Source organism: Brassica oleracea, chromosome C4 (genome assembly GCF_000695525.1).
Source record: "Brassica oleracea var. oleracea cultivar TO1000 chromosome C4, BOL, whole genome shotgun sequence".
NCBI lineage: Eukaryota > Viridiplantae > Streptophyta > Magnoliopsida > Brassicales > Brassicaceae > Brassica > Brassica oleracea.
The window spans coordinates 51,307,740-51,325,935 of NC_027751.1; the positions used below are offsets into that span (position 1 = coordinate 51,307,740).

General features: G+C 38.6%; 5 protein-coding genes across 9 annotated transcripts in view; 1 reads left to right on the forward strand and 4 right to left on the reverse strand.

Annotated features, from left to right (window-relative positions):
* Nucleotides 1–2,311: 2,311 nt before the first annotated feature.
* LOC106341968 (receptor-like protein kinase BRI1-like 3) lies at nucleotides 2,312–3,788 on the reverse strand. Its single transcript, XM_013780729.1, has one exon. The coding sequence runs from the start codon at nucleotides 3,740–3,742 to the stop codon at nucleotides 2,447–2,449; it is 1,296 nt and encodes a 431-aa protein (XP_013636183.1). The 5' UTR covers nucleotides 3,743–3,788; the 3' UTR covers nucleotides 2,312–2,446.
* A 207-nt stretch (nucleotides 3,789–3,995) lies between these two features.
* Nucleotides 3,996–9,378, reverse strand: LOC106341967 (ubiquitin carboxyl-terminal hydrolase 5). Its single transcript, XM_013780728.1, has 13 exons — nucleotides 8,984–9,378; nucleotides 8,509–8,763; nucleotides 8,240–8,384; nucleotides 8,082–8,141; nucleotides 7,910–8,005; nucleotides 7,165–7,551; nucleotides 6,598–6,738; nucleotides 6,347–6,517; nucleotides 5,777–6,034; nucleotides 5,545–5,693; nucleotides 4,713–5,273; nucleotides 4,335–4,608; nucleotides 3,996–4,256 (listed from the first exon to the last, which is right to left on the reverse strand). The coding sequence occupies exons 1-13, from the start codon at nucleotides 9,124–9,126 to the stop codon at nucleotides 4,119–4,121; spliced, it is 2,778 nt and encodes a 925-aa protein (XP_013636182.1). The 5' UTR covers nucleotides 9,127–9,378; the 3' UTR covers nucleotides 3,996–4,118.
* A 1,025-nt stretch (nucleotides 9,379–10,403) lies between these two features.
* LOC106342519 (protein PLANT CADMIUM RESISTANCE 10) lies at nucleotides 10,404–11,655 on the forward strand. 3 transcript variants are annotated; one of them, XM_013781477.1, is made up of 4 exons: nucleotides 10,404–10,512; nucleotides 10,606–10,797; nucleotides 11,052–11,278; nucleotides 11,355–11,655. In XM_013781477.1, exons 2-4 carry the CDS (start codon nucleotides 10,611–10,613, stop codon nucleotides 11,517–11,519), a joined length of 579 nt encoding a protein of 192 aa, XP_013636931.1. In that variant the 5' UTR covers nucleotides 10,404–10,512; nucleotides 10,606–10,610; the 3' UTR covers nucleotides 11,520–11,655. The 3 variants fall into 3 exon arrangements, with proteins under 3 accessions (XP_013636931.1, XP_013636930.1, XP_013636932.1); XM_013781476.1 differs by having other exon boundaries at nucleotides 10,610–10,797; XM_013781478.1 differs by lacking the exon at nucleotides 10,404–10,512 and having other exon boundaries at nucleotides 10,622–10,853.
* LOC106342518 (bZIP transcription factor 17) lies at nucleotides 11,592–14,011 on the reverse strand. 2 transcript variants are annotated; one of them, XM_013781475.1, is made up of 3 exons: nucleotides 12,511–14,011; nucleotides 11,755–12,208; nucleotides 11,592–11,675 (listed from the first exon to the last, which is right to left on the reverse strand). In XM_013781475.1, exons 1-2 carry the CDS (start codon nucleotides 13,922–13,924, stop codon nucleotides 11,775–11,777), a joined length of 1,848 nt encoding a protein of 615 aa, XP_013636929.1. In that variant the 5' UTR covers nucleotides 13,925–14,011; the 3' UTR covers nucleotides 11,592–11,675; nucleotides 11,755–11,774. The 2 variants fall into 2 exon arrangements, with proteins under 2 accessions (XP_013636929.1, XP_013636928.1); XM_013781474.1 differs by having other exon boundaries at nucleotides 11,612–12,208.
* A 2,162-nt stretch (nucleotides 14,012–16,173) lies between these two features.
* The window catches only part of LOC106340857 (probable protein S-acyltransferase 2), a 6,393-nt gene continuing 4,370 nt past the window's right edge, over nucleotides 16,174–18,196 (reverse strand). The window contains exons 2-5 of one of the 2 annotated variants that reach the window (XM_013779685.1): nucleotides 17,395–17,574; nucleotides 17,041–17,313; nucleotides 16,901–16,953; nucleotides 16,414–16,605 (exon numbers count right to left, since the gene is read on the reverse strand). In XM_013779685.1, coding sequence (XP_013635139.1) covers nucleotides 16,494–16,605; nucleotides 16,901–16,953; nucleotides 17,041–17,313; nucleotides 17,395–17,574 — 618 coding nt within the window. In that variant the 3' untranslated portion in view covers nucleotides 16,414–16,493. Of the gene's footprint in view, nucleotides 16,606–16,900; nucleotides 16,954–17,040; nucleotides 17,314–17,394; nucleotides 17,575–18,196 lie in introns of both variants that reach the window. The other variant, XM_013779684.1, reaches the window with a different exon arrangement.

Sequence of the window (18,196 nt, forward strand, 5' to 3'; positions counted from 1 at the left end):
ATGATTTTTTTTATTTCAAACTAATTCACAAAAAGTTTAATGATTCGATCCTAAAGTAATTACGTGTCTCACGCTTACTTGTCTATATATTAGTTTAGAATTAATGGGTTTTGACTAAGTGACTCGGTGTTATATCGGTATATCTTATGCTGAATACATACCAACTTCAACAAATAAGTAAGAGAACAAGTAATGACATTTTGCACACAAAAAAGGAAGAAATTTTGCAAAAAGAAAAAGAAACAAGTGTATAATGAACTCACCATAGCACTTAGTAGGATATGCATTTTGATATATCTTATATAGCAAGCTCCATATCTCTAATTTTATTATTTCTCTTGATGAAATTAATTATAACCCAAAAAAGCAATTAAGTATAACCCTATATATAAAAGATGAAACTCTAATTTGATTTATCATCTTAATATGATAAGGTAATGATTTCTTTTTTTTTTTTGTGAAAATTGGATAATGATTTTTACGAAGTAATTCCGCCAGTTTTATTATGTTCAGTTACATAATGATCCCTTAGACATTATTGTGGCTACAAAGATGAGCATCCCTTGCTTGCGTAGCAAAGTTTCAAGTTACAAGGAAACAAATTGAAAATGTAACTACAGATGAAAAGATGCACTTTGTGTCATGCATGTGAATGTGGATGTGTAGATTCCACGTAAATCGAGTCAGAAACACGTGTCGAGGCATCATGATTTAGTTACCTAATCGAATATTTTACGTCTCTGCGATTGGGGAATTACATGCTTACATAAAATCCATCTGACAAAGTCTGGCAGATATATCAAACTTCTTTTGCGTACAAAATTATTCGTAAAATCTAATTAAATAACTTTCAGCTTTCAATATGATTCATATATTTCTACGAAATTCGAGCTAAACCATGAATACTGTCGGGCGTCTGTATCTCCACCTCTTTTTCTATCTTTTTATTTGTTCCAGTAATTTTATATTTAGTCATTATTTTTTTAAAACTGTAAGTATTACCCTTTTTTTTGGACGAATTTCGTGATTCTAAGTCCGGGTATTCGGAGTCCCAATCGGATTTTGGTTTTGTCTAATTGGATATTATTTTCTCAGGTTTATCAAAATCAACCTCATTCGGATTATATGAAAGTTTGGTTCGAGACTGGTTCGGGTTCTATCGGGTTCGGATCAGGATTAGTAAATCTTCAAAGAACCGGTACAATCCTATGTACTTTCGGATTCGGATCCCAATCGGTTCTTTATTTAAAAATACCTGATTTGTATCCACATTGTAACCAAAACATAAGTAAAATCGAATCTTTGGTTTTAAAATATATGATTTATACCTACTTTTGTAACCAAAACAAATAAAATCGATTCAAAAAAAAAAAAAAACATCAAACTTGATCATTCAAAATTAAACGAAAGATAAACATAGTTATTGATATAAAGAAAACTAAATAAATGAGAGCATAAAACGAAAACTAAGTTCTCATGAAATGTGAAACATTATTCAATGAAAACAAAACTAAAAACTAAAAACTTCAAGTTTCAACCGCCACCTTCAACCATCAACTTTCATGTAATAGATAATTATTTTAGATGTTTAATAATAACATAGTGTATCTTGAGTACATAATAGGAATTGAGATTATATTTGGTACAAGTTATTTTTTAGGATTTTGAATCTTTCGGATTCTATCGGGAGATAATTACCTAAAAACTTGTGTCTGTATATGTATAGACATAAATATTAACTCAAAGATAATCTATGTTTTAGGGGTGGGTTTATAAAAAAACGCATGATTTGATTAGAACAGTCGGGAAGATGAATCAAAGAAAGTGGATGCGGGTCAAAAGTGCAGGTGCGTTTTTGGGTAGTAAAGAGAAATGGGAAAAGAGGGCAACGGATCCAAATGGTCATCTAATCAGTAATCACCCTCTAGCAACTTCATTTCCACACACAAACTTTTGGGCCTACACCAAGTTCTTTGTCTTTTCCTTCTTCCTTTCTTTTGGTTGAAAATGGCATTTTAGCAATTTTGCAGTTTGTATATTCATATCTTTACAAACATTTGGAGAGGAGGAAAAGGTCAAACAATATTTACATAATCACAAGGTAATTGATCGTTGGATTATATGCACTCTAAAGCACTATCCTTTCATTGGGTTTTGGTCATTCCATTATCCAAGCTGAAATACTCTAACCACAACATATATTTGCATACTCTTGTTTGCTTAGATGAAGACATGGCAAACTAATCTTTCGTTTTCACCTTCCAACAATATCTAATATTTCCATTTTCAACTTCCAACAAGATCAAATTCCTACAATGACATTAAGATGTCACAATATTTTTCTTTATTTTTGCAAATTATTACATTGCTCAAACTTCACTTTTATAAACAACATAACAAATGCCAGCCATCATACTAAAATCTACCTATCAACTAATAAACCACATCACTCACTCACCAAAACCTCTTCTAATAACTTCACAACTTGATACATCGTAGGCCGTTCTTTACTCGACTCCTTTATACAAAGACTCGCAATCCCAAAATACTCATCCACACCTTTCTCACCAACAAAACTCGACACAACCATTTCATTATACCTATTCTTCCCTTCCAACATCACAGCCCACTGAGCCAACCCAACCTCCTTCCCATCCACAACCACAGGCCAGTTAGGCCTCTTCTGTGTCGCCATCTCCAGCATCAAAACCCCAAAACTATACACATCAGTCTTCACCGTCGCCGCCGTGTTCCCTTCCCAATACTCGGGAGGCATGTACCCCATGGTCCCGGCCACTTGCGTCGAGACATGAGACCTAGACGCGTCGATGCTACGCGCCAGCCCAAAGTCAGCTATATGGGCCGCGAAGTCGGAGTCCAGCAACACGTTGCTGGACTTAATGTCTCTGTGGATGATCGGTTTGGGAAGACCGTGAAGGAAAGCCAGCCCTTTAGCCACACCGTAGGCGATGCTCAAACGTGTGGCCCACGGTAGGGCGTAAGAAGCGTTGACCGTCTTCTCGTGAAGCCAATCGTCAAGGCTCCCTTTCTCCAAGAACTCGTAGATCAAGACGCGGTCCGGTCCCGAGATGCAGTATCCTAGGATCTGTACTATGTTCGGGTGACGCAAGCTGCCTAGCGTCTCCATCTCGGCGGTGAACTCGCGGAGCCCTTGCAAGGCGTCGCGGTCGAGTTTTTTGACTGCTACCACGAGGCCGTTTGAGAGCTTTGCGCGGTAGACCAGGCCGAAGCTTCCATCGCCGACGATTAGATCTGTGGAGAAGTTGTTGGTGGCTGAGGAGAGCTCCGACATGGATATCTCGCGGATGGATGGATCGAAGCTCGTGCTTTCGCTGCTCACGGCGGGGTTGAGAGCTGTTGATGAGTTTGGAGTGCTTCTTTGGTGGTGGGATTGGTCGCGGCGAGGGTGGTTTTGGATGGCGTGGCGGCGACGGCAGAGGAAGATGGTGAAGATGAGGAGCAGTAGGATGAAGATGGAGCTTGCGGAGGTGGCGAGGATCGCTAAGAGTCTGAAATCCATTGGCGGTGGTTGAGGGGAGGGGGGGGAGGAGATGGTGTTTGAGATGAAGTATGAAACGGAGAGAGATGATCGAGGAAAGAGAGAGAGAGAGAAAGAGATGATCCGCCATTGATAGCGAGGGGTGAAGGACAGATAATTCAACAGCGAGATAAGTTTGGGACGACTTGTTTTTTTTTTTCCTCTGGTCAATGCACGACTCATTGATTAAAGATAAATTTATTTTCTAAATTTACATTTTATATTAGTTAGTCAATGGTCTAACAGTAACAAGAGACCATAGCTTTGAACAAAAGACAGTTCTCTTACACAAACATCAACACTGACACCAAAGAGACGAGACACGATAGACACTAGTACACTACACAGAAGGAAAGCGTCTCTCACTACCAAAGAGTTGTTAGGTTATTTTCTGTTTGGTAATTATGTTATTTTTTCCTTTGGTGTCCGGTTATAATAATATCAAACTAGTTTTAAATATTTAACATGTTAAAAGTACAAATGTCCACAGAAAAAAATTGTCTTCCATTGGATTATACTAACTAACAAGATACTTAAATTATGTTTCCCAAACTGTGAATTATTTGGTGTTTCCACCTGCATCATCAGACTTCCTACGGTAGAAGAGAACATAAGCAGCACCTGACTTGACATCATCCTCATTTATATGTGATATATGACTGTCATCGAAATTATACCACCTATTCTCCTCCAAAAGCTGCTCTCACAAAATGGTAAACTCAGAAACAGAGGAACATAATCAAACCAATTATAATTTGGAGAACTAAAAGCTGACCTTGATATATGCAGTGTAGTGTCCGCTGCCCATACCACCGTAATGATTTGTCAAAGCATAGAGCTCATAGAGTTGTGGCTGAGAGAGGTTTTTGTTGGCTACATACTTTGTCAAATCCAAATCATGGATTGGAAAGTTTACGAATGTTTCCAGCTTGTGCTTCATTGATCTGCTGTATGAGAATCTCTTTAGATGTATGACCAACACTTCAGGAAGCCTCCACAAATCCAGCTTTTTGCTTGCCTGCCTTCTTTCATTGCATTGTGGACAGAACCTTCATACACACAAAAAAAAAAACATGATGTATATAATAAACTAGCAATTTCTGAAATCATGCATTCTCTAGCACAGGAGGCATAAGGAGAGAACATTACATACCACATTTCGTCAGGCACCAAAGGCTCTTCGCGTAGAAACGCTTCCAAACATGCGTATAAAGAAAGAGGTTCTGAACGAGCCTTCTTGGTAGCAGGTCCGTATTTGAGTACTTCAGGCAAACCCTCCAGGCAAGTTATATCATACATACCAGAAATTTCTGGTGTCCAATCCAGATATATGGTTACCGTTGCAGATGGTGGTAATTTAATAGCTTCCGCTTCATTGTCGGGCAGTTTAACTGTCTTGTTATTTTCATCGAGTTGAAGGGATAACTTGGATGCAATCACTTCGGAAGAACTGCTTTTCTTGGCTTTTCTCGATCCACAGCTTTTATCGTCTTCCTCAGAATTATTAAGCCGCGCTGACCTTCTCTCGGGAATGCTAGAATCAGACTTTCCTTTCTCGCTCATAATAGATTCTTCCTTCCGAAAAGGTGAAAGCAAATTTTCGACAATGCACTGGATTTTTCCTTTGGTGAGCGCATTTTCACGTGAAGCTAATGAGAGAAGAGGTGTTCCATAGGGTTTCAGTTGAACTGGATTTTCACGTTCCCCAGCTTTCCTGAAACATGGTAGTTCGGTTAATAACTGTTCAGTGTGTTGAGCCACCATAAGATGACAAAGAAAGTATATCGATGATAAAACATATCACTGCTCAGTCAAAACTCATGGTTTCATAAGAACAGCCAGAGATTAAAGACTGGAGAAGTCAGGCTACAAAATATAAGTGTCTTGAATTTGCTCGAAAGGAGATCCAAAGAAAATAATTACCAAAACGGAACTTTGTTATCTCAAACTAGTCCTTAGAATTAGTTCACACAAAGTAGACTTACTGATCCCTGCGGCGGAGTACTAGTTTGAGTAAAGCTGAATTCTCTGAAGACTTTGAAAGTTTGTATGCAGCAAGGTGATCATCGTCTTTGATAGTGGACAATGGAATTAGAGGATCTTCGAACAATCTATGGATCAAATTATTTCGAATCTGCAACAAACATATTAAACTTAGTATAAGGAAAAGCCAAGAGACTGAAAACCTTACTTAAAAGAGCACTTGAAGCTACAAACCTCTGCAAGCTTCAGCTCTTCACTTTGCTTCAAGGAACAAGCATTTGTTAATGCCTGCATCAAGTCTCTGCAGCGTCCCTGCTTTGAAATACTGACGGTGATTGTTGAGGGCAAGACAGTTTTATCACAAGAAAAAACTGTGACTGTTATTGCTCTTGTTGTGTTGAACTGAAGCGGCAAAGATAGGTACATGAAGGGATCAAATGTTACGGAAACCTTGTTGCAGATTGGACATACCAATGTTGACTTATATTGCCCCTGTGAAATAAGACACAAAGTAGGATAATGAGATGCCCACATTACTAAAAAAGAAACCAAAGAACAGAGCTGAATATCAGATAAAACAGAGTTAATGCCAAAAAGAAAAGCTGATATATGATGTGCAATTAGCATTTCCTGCAATACCATAGTCTCCAGGCTAAACTCAATAAGAACAACTGATGTACACATTTCAAATATCACATCTCTATGAAAAGCTGTACATTTTTTTTAAAACAAACCAACTATTTCGGTACATTTTACTTCCTACAGAGCCAAAGTATTGGAATCTCTAAAAGATGCACGTCTTACCTGACAAACATCAACGATTATTGAGTCATTACGAGCAATATGATTAGCCCAAAACTCATCAGCAACTTCTTCATCAGGGCGACCATCTGCGTCTCGAGAATTAATATATGGTTTGTGTTTAACACGATTTAGGTCTTCGTGAAGGCCATCCAAAAGAAACGCTAAAAGCTCCTGCAATGCAAGAACCCCCTAATTCCTTGAGTTACAATGCTAATACAGGTTAAACAAGGCTTCTCGTTAGTCTGGCAAACCTGAGAATCATGTTGATTGTATCCACTGAACTGAGGAGCAAAGCGAGCAAGTTTTGCTTTGAATGGACGGGGAGCAATTGGTGTGCGCCCAGGAGCCCATAACTTCCTAAGCAAGTCTCCAAATGCAAGAGCTAATTCTCCCTGTGCATAGTTTATAAGCTTTTAAGTAATGATCTGGAATTAAAATTTGCAATTTCAGCAAGAAACAATGCTGGTGATCTACACGAGAAATCGTCACTGATTAACTTCCTAGGAAACATTACCCTAATCAATTTGTGATGAAATATATTATAGCGACATAAACTACAACTGCTGACATTAGATATCGTATAATTTCCACTTCCACGTGTATTACGCATATATGCCAGATTAAATCTGTCAAGATTTCTTAAGTTAACTTCTTCTAGAAGAATAAAGCACACCCCTAAGTGCAGAAATGCAAAACATTATTTACATGCAACAGAGAAACCGGTACACTCGTGAACGAATTTTAACTAAGCATACCTATGCACACACTTATGTATGCACCATACTTATGAGTAACAAGGAACTTCAAGAGGAACTTACAACCATGCCAAGAGGGTTTTGCCAATTTATCTCTTGATGATAATCATCTTGGAAGTAACTAGCAAACTCAGGTGTATGAACCAGGCACTGTATTGCACTATTCATGAAACACGTATTCCCGAGATTCAGCAACCCTGTCAAGCCAGCAGTGGATCCCCTTGTGGTGACACCAGTGGTGTATGTGCTATCAAAAGATTGTGAACCTTCTACACCACCACTTCTGAATGCATTCCTGTTTGAAGAGAAACCTCCTGCAACTGTCAAGCTCGATTTAGAAGGATCAATGAGAACAGAAGTAGAGTCTTCGTCCACCAATCCGTTCTCATGAAGAGGTTGAATGTGGGCATTTGATGCTGCCCCATTCATGTCAAGCACCTCCACCAAAATCTGATTTTAAACGACAAGCATCAGTGAGAATATAAAAAAAAAAGGAGACCAGAGAGAATACAGGACCATAAACTTAGACTAACTAAACGATGGGACCAAAGGATAACGCTTTACTTTTAACTGTTTCCCTCGTTGTCAAAATTTGCAAATGCCAAACGCTACTCCAGCTAACTAGGTATTAGCGAAAGAGAAAACGAATTCGTTTTCAATTCTTCCCCCAAAAAATAGGCCAAAAAGATATACAATAAACTTAGCATACCCAAAAACAGTGTCAGAAAACTCTGAAAAAAAGTCCAACTTGCATATTTTTAGCTCCTAGCTAACACATTTAAAGCGAAAAATGAAGGAATGAACTCACATCCTGATCCATTTGGAGGTTAGCATCGTCCAGGGTCTTATCTAAGTCATTCATCAAAGAATACTTTTGCTGGCCGTAATAATCCCAAATGCGTACCTACATGATCGAAAATGCTCATGTAAGAAAAAGAAAGGAATACAAAATGTATCACTAAAATGGGATCAGATCTTACATGGTCTGAGTTAAGGTCAAAAATTTCACAGGCCCTTCGATGGAGCTCTCTTATAGTTTCCTGCCCAACATAGTTTACATTGAGGTAACAGAATATAATGAGTACAAATTTTAAAGTAATGGACTAAGCAAAGAAAAGAAAATGGAAAGAGGAGTAACCTTTTTGCTGATTCTAATGGCACTCTGGTCGTTTTTCGGCATCAAAAGTAGCTGAAGACGTAGAGGGTATACCTCCACCGCCAACTCTGTTTGCGAGAGACCCGAGCTAATGACTCTCCGCGCCAGAGTTGGACCACCACCGTACCTTATAAAACAGAAGCGATAAAAAAGAGAGCGAATTTTAGAAAAATCAAAGGTACTTGAAAAGGTATATAGCTAAACACAAGCTGAAGAGATGTACAGTTTAAAATATGTTCGATTAAACTCACCAAGAATGCAATTGGTTCCACACTTCTTGAGGGAGCAAAACATAGTCGCGGCCTTCCTGAAGCGTATCAATAATCTCGCCAGCACTACTCGGATCCTCCAACGCTGAATCATAGATCAAATCAGAGTTATCAATCATCGAAGGCTTCTTCAGAGTAGTTGAGCCAGCAGAGTCACAATGCTCCGAGAGCGAAGAACCATCGTTAGTGTTACATGGTTGGTCTTGATTAACATACTCAATCCACTCGTGCCACCATCTGAACACAAAATGTCACGGCACTCATAAAGTATATAGTTAGCAGACCTAATTATCTAAAACCTAATTGCTTTATCTAATCATAGAAGCTAAAACTGATCTCAGGAATAACGATAACCCAATCCCTAAACCCTAATAACATTCCAAGCGAAATCAAAACGACGAAGAAGTAAATACAGCTCTCCGGAGAGTTCGATTCAGTACTAATCAAGACTATATACCTCTGAGCGATGAGGTAAAACGTATCGCCTTCTTTGCTGTTAGACTCGGCAGCGATAGCAATCTCTTTGATGAAAACTCGCTCCTCCTCGGGAGACAGATCCGTGCTGCTGCTACCGCTGCTTCCCATCGACACCTCCGCCATGTATGTCTAGACCTTCGCCGCCAAATCAGGAGGGAGCAAAAGTTGATTTCGCGAATCTCAGCTGTCTAGAACGCCGGTGTTGAATAAGATAGGGGGAATAAAGATACCGTGCTTCGCCGTACGCTTCCGGCGAGAGAAAGGCGGTTGAAATGATTATAAAACCCTAACGGCTTTTGGTGAGAGGTGAAAGTTGGAGTGAGCCGCGTCGAACCTCTCTCTCTCTCTCTCTCTCTAACAGATACTCGCTGGCTTGACTCCTTGATTACTTTACTTTTTCGAAATCACAAAAATCCACCAATATTATTTTTGTCATCTAGCTGATTATATTAAATTGAACATTCCCAGAAATTGAAAATCCACCAACATTTTTTAAATATTTTTGTTTCTTTTTAAACCTTACTAATTAAATATTTTTCTGGGAGAAAACCATAATTATAATTAGGGGTGGGCAAAAAACCAAACCAAACCGACTCAAACCGAACCAACCGAACCGAAACCGATTCAAACCGAATCAAAATCTATTTCAAGCCATTCGGTTGAAGATTTTTCCAACCCGAATGATTTGATTCGGTTTTACCGAACCAAACCGAGAAACCGATGTGTTTTTGTAATCATTTAAATTAAAAATATTAGTAATATCAATATATTAAAATTCTAATAGTAAACCACATATTTTCTATTTTTCATTCATTAACATATATTTTTTTAACCTAAATACGTAATCATCAAAATATTTGATTTAAAAAAAATAGAAAAGTTTGTATTCTTATATATGTAAACCTAAACCTAAAGTAATTTTTATCGAAAACAAAAATTCTTTAACAGCGCTTTCCTTTATGTTTCCTGCATATTTTTCTTGTATCCAGATCTTTTTTGTGGTGTCAATTCTAAATATCTTCAGGTGAGATTTTTATTATCCAGTTCTAAAAATTTGTTACGATATATTTATACAACTGAAAAATATATTGATCCAAAAAATAAACCGAATACAAACCGAACCAAATGTAAACCAAATCGAACACAAACCGAACAAAAATAACTATGGTTTATTTCAGTTGAAAAAATACTATAATAGAACTAACTAAACCGAACTGAAAAAATAACTGAACTGTCCACCCCTAAATTATAAACAATTGTTAATAATTATTATTTGCTATTATTACTGTGTCCATATCGTGAAATATTTTCGCATTATTAATTAATAATTGGTCAATTAAGCAAAAAAAACAAATTTTAAGAAAGCTTTCTTCGACTTGCTGACAAAAATAAATGAATAAAATAAGCTCAGCTGGTTCACGAATCTGAGTTGATGCCTAATCTAAGCTAATCTCTCCGGCGACGAGCTCAGGCGAAGACTTCTTCTCACCTGTATCTGATTCTCCAAAGGTTAGCTAAGTGTCTTCTTCCGTCTTCACTGATTCGCCTTTCTCTTCTCCGATCCTCTTTGCTTTCTTCTTGTTCTAAGCTATTTCTTGAAAGATAGGATGAAAGAGAAGGGAGATTACGTGCCGCCGCGTTACATTCCGTTAAGAGAGTCTGAGGAAGCTGATGCTGAAGAAGAAGCAAACACCACACCAACAAGTCTTGAAGTTGCTGTTTCTGGAGAGACAAGAGATGGTCCGAAACAGTGGTCGTCTGGCATATGCGCTTGTTTCGACGACATACAGAGCTGTACGCTACTACTCTCTGTCCTCCGTACCTTGATTTTACTACAGGAAGCAAGTTTGGTAATGAACTAAATATGTCGGGCGCGTGTGTGTGTGTGTGTGTGTTCAGAGGCTATTGGTACTATGTGCATTTCTTGAATAGCTTAGGGAAGAAACTTGTTTATGTTTTGCTACTTGTCTTAGACACAAGTATGTTATGTTATCTGCAGTGAAGTGGTTTTGATTGGAACTTACTGCGGTTTGTTTGTGGATGCATAGGTTTCATAGGTTTGTTCTGTCCGTGTTATGTCTTCGGCAAAAACGCAGAGCTGTTGGGGTCTGGAACATTTGCAGGACCCTGCTTAACCCATTGCATTTCATGGGCGTTGGTCAACACCATTTGTTGCTTTGCAACCAATGGTGTGTTGCTCGGTCTACCTGGATGTTTTGTGTCATGCTATGCTTGTGGATACCGCAGATCGTTAAGAACCAAGTATAACTTACAGGTAAGAAAGTGGCTCAAATGGCAGCATGTGTGGTTTGTTTCTAACTGGCAAGTTTATGTGATGTTCTTTGGTGTAGGAGGCTCCTTGTGGGGACTTTGTAACGCACTTCTTCTGTCACTTGTGTGCCATTTGCCAAGAATACAGAGAGATCCGAGAACGTAGCAGCGGCTCAAGTCCTACTGACATGAAGATGGCTGTTACCGACGCTCCCATAGCTCAAACCATGGAACCAGCTAACTAATCACTACTGTTTTGCAATGTAGAAGATCTTATGATCACTTTTGCAATGTATTTGAGAAGTTTGGTGTAGTATAATTTTTTTAAGGTTCTATATAACTTTATCAAAGATATATAAAAAGGTTACAGCATTCGCATTCTACATCTTAAAACAAAAACCGAACAACGGTAATAATAGCTAAGGATGTTACTTGATTCCAAAGAGCAGGCAGCTGTTGTTTATTCTTACATACAAAGTAGAAGACTGCTGAGACATGTTTTAAGTGGTCACAAGATGAGGAGCTCCTGGTCGAGGCAGGACACAGGAGTATGTTACATACTTTGCACTGTCCTGAAGCACGACAACAAAAACTCGGGACAGTGATTTTGGTCCCCCAATCATACCATCGATATCTCCATCACCACCTTCTCTGGGATCAACGAGCACAGACACAACCATTGATGAGGCCGCCTTGATTTCTTTGCTAGAGCTGTTTCTTTGGTGCCCTTTGGTGAAGTTGAAATCTGATCCTGGGAGTGGAATGGCGAGACCGCGAAGTGTTCTTCTGTTCTTTTGCCTCTGTGTGACTGTGGCGTTCTTACTGTGTTCAGAAGGGACGTTGGTTGCTGCAGATGCAGGAATAATGGCTCCAGAGGTTGAGGAGACATCAAACTGAAACACTTCAGTGCACATCCCGGAGCTAAACATTGGTCCTAAAATGGAGTCATAAAACGAAAACAGGTTATTTTATACTCTCAAAAACCCCAAAAGCTACTATGCCTCTAGCTTCTATGAGTAAGTATTCATATGTTACTCATTAGTGCTTACTGTTTAGCATCTATCCAGATTATGTTATGCAACTACTCTAAACCAGAGATGAACTGAGGGTAAGTTCGAAGTCATAGTTGTTCGAGTGTGAAGAACAAAGATATGGTAAGGACTAAGTATAACTACAATGCCTTCCTACATAATCAAGTCAAGGGAACATAAAGTAACATCAGAAACCCATCATTACCTGCAACACCTTCACGAAACCATTGCTGCATTTCACCACTGGCTGCTTTTGTTTTAATCGAGTCTTTCAGAGTTTCCGCAGAGCCAGAGGATAAAGCTTTCTGTTTTTCAGCCTTAGTTCTAACGAGATGCTTAGCCATATCCTCAATCATTCCCACGTCAGGTAGAGGCAGAGCAAGGGAATGATCTTTAGGAACCACCCCGTCAGCTTTCCTCTCATTTGATTCAGAAGCCAAGGCTTTCTCACTCGCCAGAATAGAATTAATAATCAAATTCCCATCAATCTTCACAAGCTTATCATTCCTCGGAACAAAAAGCGATGCAACTAGAGGCTCACTACCGTTTCCAGGTGGTACAGAGCTCTCTGTCGCAGAATCTCTCTCGTTACTACGAGACGTATCCAAAATTCTATTCCTATGCTGGTTATAAACCTGATCAGTAACATAATTAGACCTATAGCTCCCATAAAAGACACCACCACTAATCCCTCCGTAATTAACATTCACAACCGGAGCCAACGCACCAAACAAAAACAGACAAAACACAAGACCAAGAAAGCTAATACTAGCAACCTTCTTGGTCTTAGCTTCACTCTTCTTACTCTTCGCCTTAACTGGATTCTGTGGTTTCAACCTAGGGATGGGAATCAAAGGCACTTGTCCTCCTCCTTGTTGCTTCACCATATAAGGAGGACAATGCATCCATGGATAAGCCATTGGAGGATAAGGAGGCGGTGGGCCCAACTGCTGCCTTAGAGTAGCGTTCTCAGCCATGAAATAAGATATCTTCCCGTTCAAATCCGTTATACAAGAATGCAAACTCTTAACCTTCTCTTCAAGCTCTTCAACGTAATGCTTCTTCCTCTGCCTAGAAAGCTGCGCGCTTTCACGGTTTCTAATCAATCTCGCTCTCTTTCTCTTCTCGTCCTCTTCTTCTTCTTCTTCTTCGCCTGTGACGACGGCGCTTTCTTCTCCCGATCTCATGAACTTACTGCTCCTCGATTCGTCACTCGTATCCTCTTTCTTCCTCTTCGTAGCAGAAGCTTCTTCCACCTTAACCTTCTGATCCACAGCTTCCGAGACATCGGAGCCACAGTTATCTGATCCCTGAGACGACAATGGAGTCGGTTGATCTGACGTACGCTCATCATCGGACTCCGACGTAAAATCTCCGAACTGCTCTTGGTTGGATGCGTTATCGGGGAGGAGGAAGGTCTCGTCCTCGGCTGGTAAGTAGAGATCTTCCATGCCGTCGAAAGTGAGCTCGAAGTCGGCGTCGATTGGGAACCCTAGATCGGACATTAGTTCGCCGATTGGAGTTTGATCGGAGCTGGGATTGTGAAATTGGGCGAACGGAGGGGTCGAGATGGGATCGAATTCGGGAGGTGGAGGCTCCTCTGTGATTGATTCAGCCATTTTCGTGAGTTCTAGGGTTAGGGTTTCCGAATTGGGGATGAAGAAGACGAAGTGGAAGCTGCCTCCGTCTTCGGCGCGTGGCTCACGCTCCGTAAACGCACTCGCTAGCTTACCTAGTGATGAAGGGAAACCAAAATCCGGAGTACTGGCTAATTAATTTTGTCGTTTATTGGTTTTAATAATGAGATTCAATGCAAAATACATAATATATGGAAACTAATTTACGTAATTACTAGCAGGTTACATCACCTTCCAAATAGAGGGTTTTCTAAAAAAAAATATTTATGTTTGATTGATAAATAATAGCGTAGTTCTAGTCCAAATATATTAGGAAAATTCTCTCCCATAGCCTTTTTTAAGTTTTTGTCCAAATAACCTTACAAAAATAAAATGACCAAAATAGTTTTTTTTTTTAAAAAAAAAAATTTAATTTTAATTTTTTTATTTTAAAAAAAATTGAACTCATCCCTAAAACTCAACTCATTAACTCTAAACCCTAAGTATTATATTAGTTAACCCTAACTGTATAAATGCATATTTACTTTTGAATAAAACCTTTTTCGGTCATTTTTCTCTTTGAAAATATATTTTTGTGAAAATAAATTAAAAATAACTATCTAATGGAATTTCTCGATATTATTAAGCTACACAGTTTTAAGTGGTTGACTTAGTTTAGTTTATTTGATATATAAAACAAATAGCAGATTATATTTTTTTTTGTAGAGTGATTTAATGAAGATACATAATCTATTGAAAATTATTAACGTAATTACTATATCAATGTTTTGGTACTATTTTTTGTTATTTGATTTTCGAATCATTATCTATACTTCAACAGCATTAATTAGACAACATATCCTAAGTTAATTGGGATTAGTTTTGAGACGACAAAGGACGTCTCATACTCTTATGTCTTTGTAGATTGTACTAAACTAGTTATCTTTCGTGCATGCATGGAGGAGGTAGATGAGTATAGCAGAGCCAGAGGCCCAGAGCATATGCATTGCTTTGAAGTTCTTCTGAAAAAGTATAGATCAGTTTGGTAGCGAATACTTATAGTGTTGACTTCGGGTTTATAGCTATGAAAAAAAACACCACCAAATGAATAGGCGTTACATGTGTATTGAATTTTGATTGTTTAGATGTTCATAGTATATGATTGGATTCTTTACAAGTGAATGTTCTTTTATTATATTTCAGCTGATGCACACAAAATAGAATAAAAACGTTTGATTTAGTTTTAGACTAAATACATATTTTATACTCGTATAAAAGAAAAGAAAAGAAAAGATCTGATATTAAAACAAAAGAAAATGACAACAAGAGCAGAGAAAACCGTGGGTGTAGAACAAGCGCAAGAGGTAGAGCGTGTGGGAGTGAGTAGGTGAGGTGACTCCGTGACTGTCCACATGAAGAAACACGTTGACTGCATTGTGTTGGCGTTAAGTCTTCGGTTTTTGTTTTGGCCTCTCTCGAGAAACTTTTTTTTTTTCGATGATCCAGTATCCGACCACTTTTGCGTGATCGGCTAGTCCACCGAGCCTAAGCCCATGCCATTACAGGATTTTTAAGCGTCCACTTAAGGGCCCCTGGTTACGCGAAGTGGTCTGGAGAGCTAGAGGCAGCCCATGTAAAACCCTTCGTGGCCAACGCGAATCGAACCCGGAACCGTATCGGGGCCGAAGCTCCCTCAAGTACCACTAGACCAACTCAGAGTTGGTTTCTCTCGAGAAACTTATCTATGTGCTTATCTTTATCGTTTTTTGATTCTCTTCTACGTCACGTTTGTCTCTTCTCCTCCTCATATCCTTTATCAATGCCTCTCTGTCAACTCACACTCTTATTAATCCATAACAACCACATTGACAAACCAATAAGAATATTTCACTACCATTACTTAAGTTCAATATCCTCTAAGAAACGTCAAGGCAAATCACAAAGGTTAAAATACCTGGAAATGGTTGATGGATGCTACCAAGACATATATTGTTATATACCATAGTTTGTTGAAGTACAATATGGATCCCAGTTCACGCTTCGTAATCATATAGAGCAAGTATTGTTTTCTCCAACAAAACTGAATGGTTTCGTCAACTAAATTGATAGATTTTATAAATAGAATAGATAATTTAATGATATAGTATGTTTGGTGAGTGAAGGACAATCAAGAAACTGTTTTGAAGAATCGTATAAAGCAAGAAACGACCATGCAGTGACTACATTAGACTATATATTTGATTCTTCTCCTACATTTTTCTCTGAACCTGAAAGTATACTCGTTTGAAGACAAAAGTGTATGGCTTTAGAATTAAGAGTAGTTTACAACAAGTAATCAGGCATTTTTTGTCCTAGCTCGATCTCACATCAACGCTGTCCCTTTTCTTCTTGACAGTTTCTTCGATGGTGTTGTTCTTGTTGTCATCATACTCAAGTGTCTTGAGAAGCAAATCGCCTATTTCCATTTCCATATCATGCTTATCTCCCCTTGGTCCAAAGGCTCTGTCTAGCTCAGATGCAATGGATCCAACCTCCACATCAGGTTCCTCTTGAGCCCGGTCTCTAAAATTAATCATAGGAGGGGGAATCCTTGAAAGAAACACCTCAAACAGGTTCTTGAAGAGACCCTTTCTGTAAGGGTTCTCTTTCTTGTCATATCGGTACCGAAATTTCTCATAAGTTGTCTACAAAACATATAACCAAAACCAAAAGAATCAGTACATGACACCAAAATAATGAGATAAAAATAATAATTAAAACACTGGTTAATCTAATCTATTACTAAAGAGACAAGTGTTTGGTCTTGCCTGATTGGTGCATATAAGATAGAGGTGAAAAACAGTGAGCCCACCGACAAACCAGACAACGATGAAGCAGTATATAATAAGAACAATAAATATTATATCATCCATGATGACCACTAACAACATCTTGCCGTGTACCTCAAGCATGCTAACCCATGAGAAGACAAATACGTACGAGCATAGTAGCGTTGAAGTTGATATAAAACAAATGAAGTATGGATAGTTTCTCTGCCGTTTATATAGATAGCAACATGTTAGTTAGATCACAGATTCATACTCTCACACACCTTTTTGTTTCAACATGGAAAGACTTACTAGAGCGATGCATTGTCCCACCCATGGACAGTGGTGATCAAATCTTTGAACACAGTTGTTGCAAATTGAGCAGTGAGAGGCGCGTGGAGGACGGTAAAGCAAACAAGTCTCACAGAATTTGACTTTGACTGTGCGGCCATTCACCAGTACATCCTTGGTTCTAGGTAACTTTGTGTTGCTGAGAATGTCAAGAGGTTCTGATTCAGGTGCTTCTTTGTTTCTAGGGATGATCCCGGGGTCTCTTGAGGACGTTAAGAAGAGGAATGTGAAATCCTGTGAAGAAAAGATTAGGAAGTAGTGAAGAAAGGGTAAAACGTGGAACACAAGGAAAGAGACAAGTAAAGTTTTATTTACCAAGACAGTGAGCAAAAGGGAACCCATTAGTATAAGAGAGTGGAACAAAGGAAAGCTCTTTGTGATCATGAAAGCCATTCGAATGGAGAAAGTGAGAGCAGGAGCTCCAATCATAGATGTGGTGAGAAGAAGTGAAGATGCATCTGGACCAAAGACTAGTCTCCCTCCGCAACAAAATCTCTAAACATGAAACAAGAACATATGACAAAGTCAAGCTCTAATTTTAGACACTGAGCAGTTTATGTCATTTTTATGAAGTAATAGGTAAGATAGAACTCTTGACTATGCTAAAGAGCTAAAGAGTAAACCCTATCAAAATGTCTTAAACCTCATGTTTACAAAATTCAACTACACATAGTACTTTTAATAGACCAGTAAAACATTGGCATTGTTGGGTTTTCCCTCATTAGCCCAAGAATAATAACTAATCAAGTTATAACCCAATAGCCCAAGAAGAAGAGATATGTAGAGAAAAATGGAGAAGGATGAAGAAGTGTGTAGAAGAAGAATTGTGTAGAAGAAGAGAGAAAGTTATGGAGTTAGATATTTTGAAATAAATAATAATTTAGAGAAATCTAGAACTTGTTGGAGTGTGCTCCTCCACTTGTATAAATAGGGGTGCTTAGCACCATTTGTAATCATCCCACATAAATAAAACAAAGAGAGAAAACATTTGTAAGAGAGAGTTCTCAAAACAAAATCTTTGTAAACCCTTTCCAAAATTATAAAGAGTCTTCTTCATAAATCTTTTAGTTGTCTAATCCCATCTTCATCTCATAGATATTGGGTAATTTTCCCAACA

Coding starts and splice junctions, on each gene's coding strand:
- LOC106341968 (XM_013780729.1), bottom strand. CDS start 3,742: ATGAGTCGTGCATTGACCAGAGGAAAAAAAAAAACAAGTCGTCCCAAA.
- LOC106341967 (XM_013780728.1), bottom strand. CDS start 9,126: ATGGCGGAGGTGTCGATGGGAAGCAGCGGTAGCAGCAGCACGGATCTG. Junction 8,385..8,508: donor TGGAACCAATTGCATTCTTG/GTGAGTTTAATC, acceptor CTGTTTTATAAG/GTACGGTGGTGGTCCAACTC. Junction 8,006..8,081: donor TTGACCTTAACTCAGACCAT/GTAAGATCTGAT, acceptor TCGATCATGTAG/GTACGCATTTGGGATTATTA.
- LOC106342519 (XM_013781477.1), top strand. CDS start 10,611: ATGAAAGAGAAGGGAGATTACGTGCCGCCGCGTTACATTCCGTTAAGA. Junction 10,798..11,051: donor TTTCGACGACATACAGAGCT/GTACGCTACTAC, acceptor GTGGATGCATAG/GTTTCATAGGTTTGTTCTGT. Junction 11,279..11,354: donor GAACCAAGTATAACTTACAG/GTAAGAAAGTGG, acceptor TCTTTGGTGTAG/GAGGCTCCTTGTGGGGACTT.
- LOC106342518 (XM_013781475.1), bottom strand. CDS start 13,924: ATGGCTGAATCAATCACAGAGGAGCCTCCACCTCCCGAATTCGATCCC. Junction 12,209..12,510: donor GTTTCGTGAAGGTGTTGCAG/GTAATGATGGGT, acceptor ACTCCATTTTAG/GACCAATGTTTAGCTCCGGG.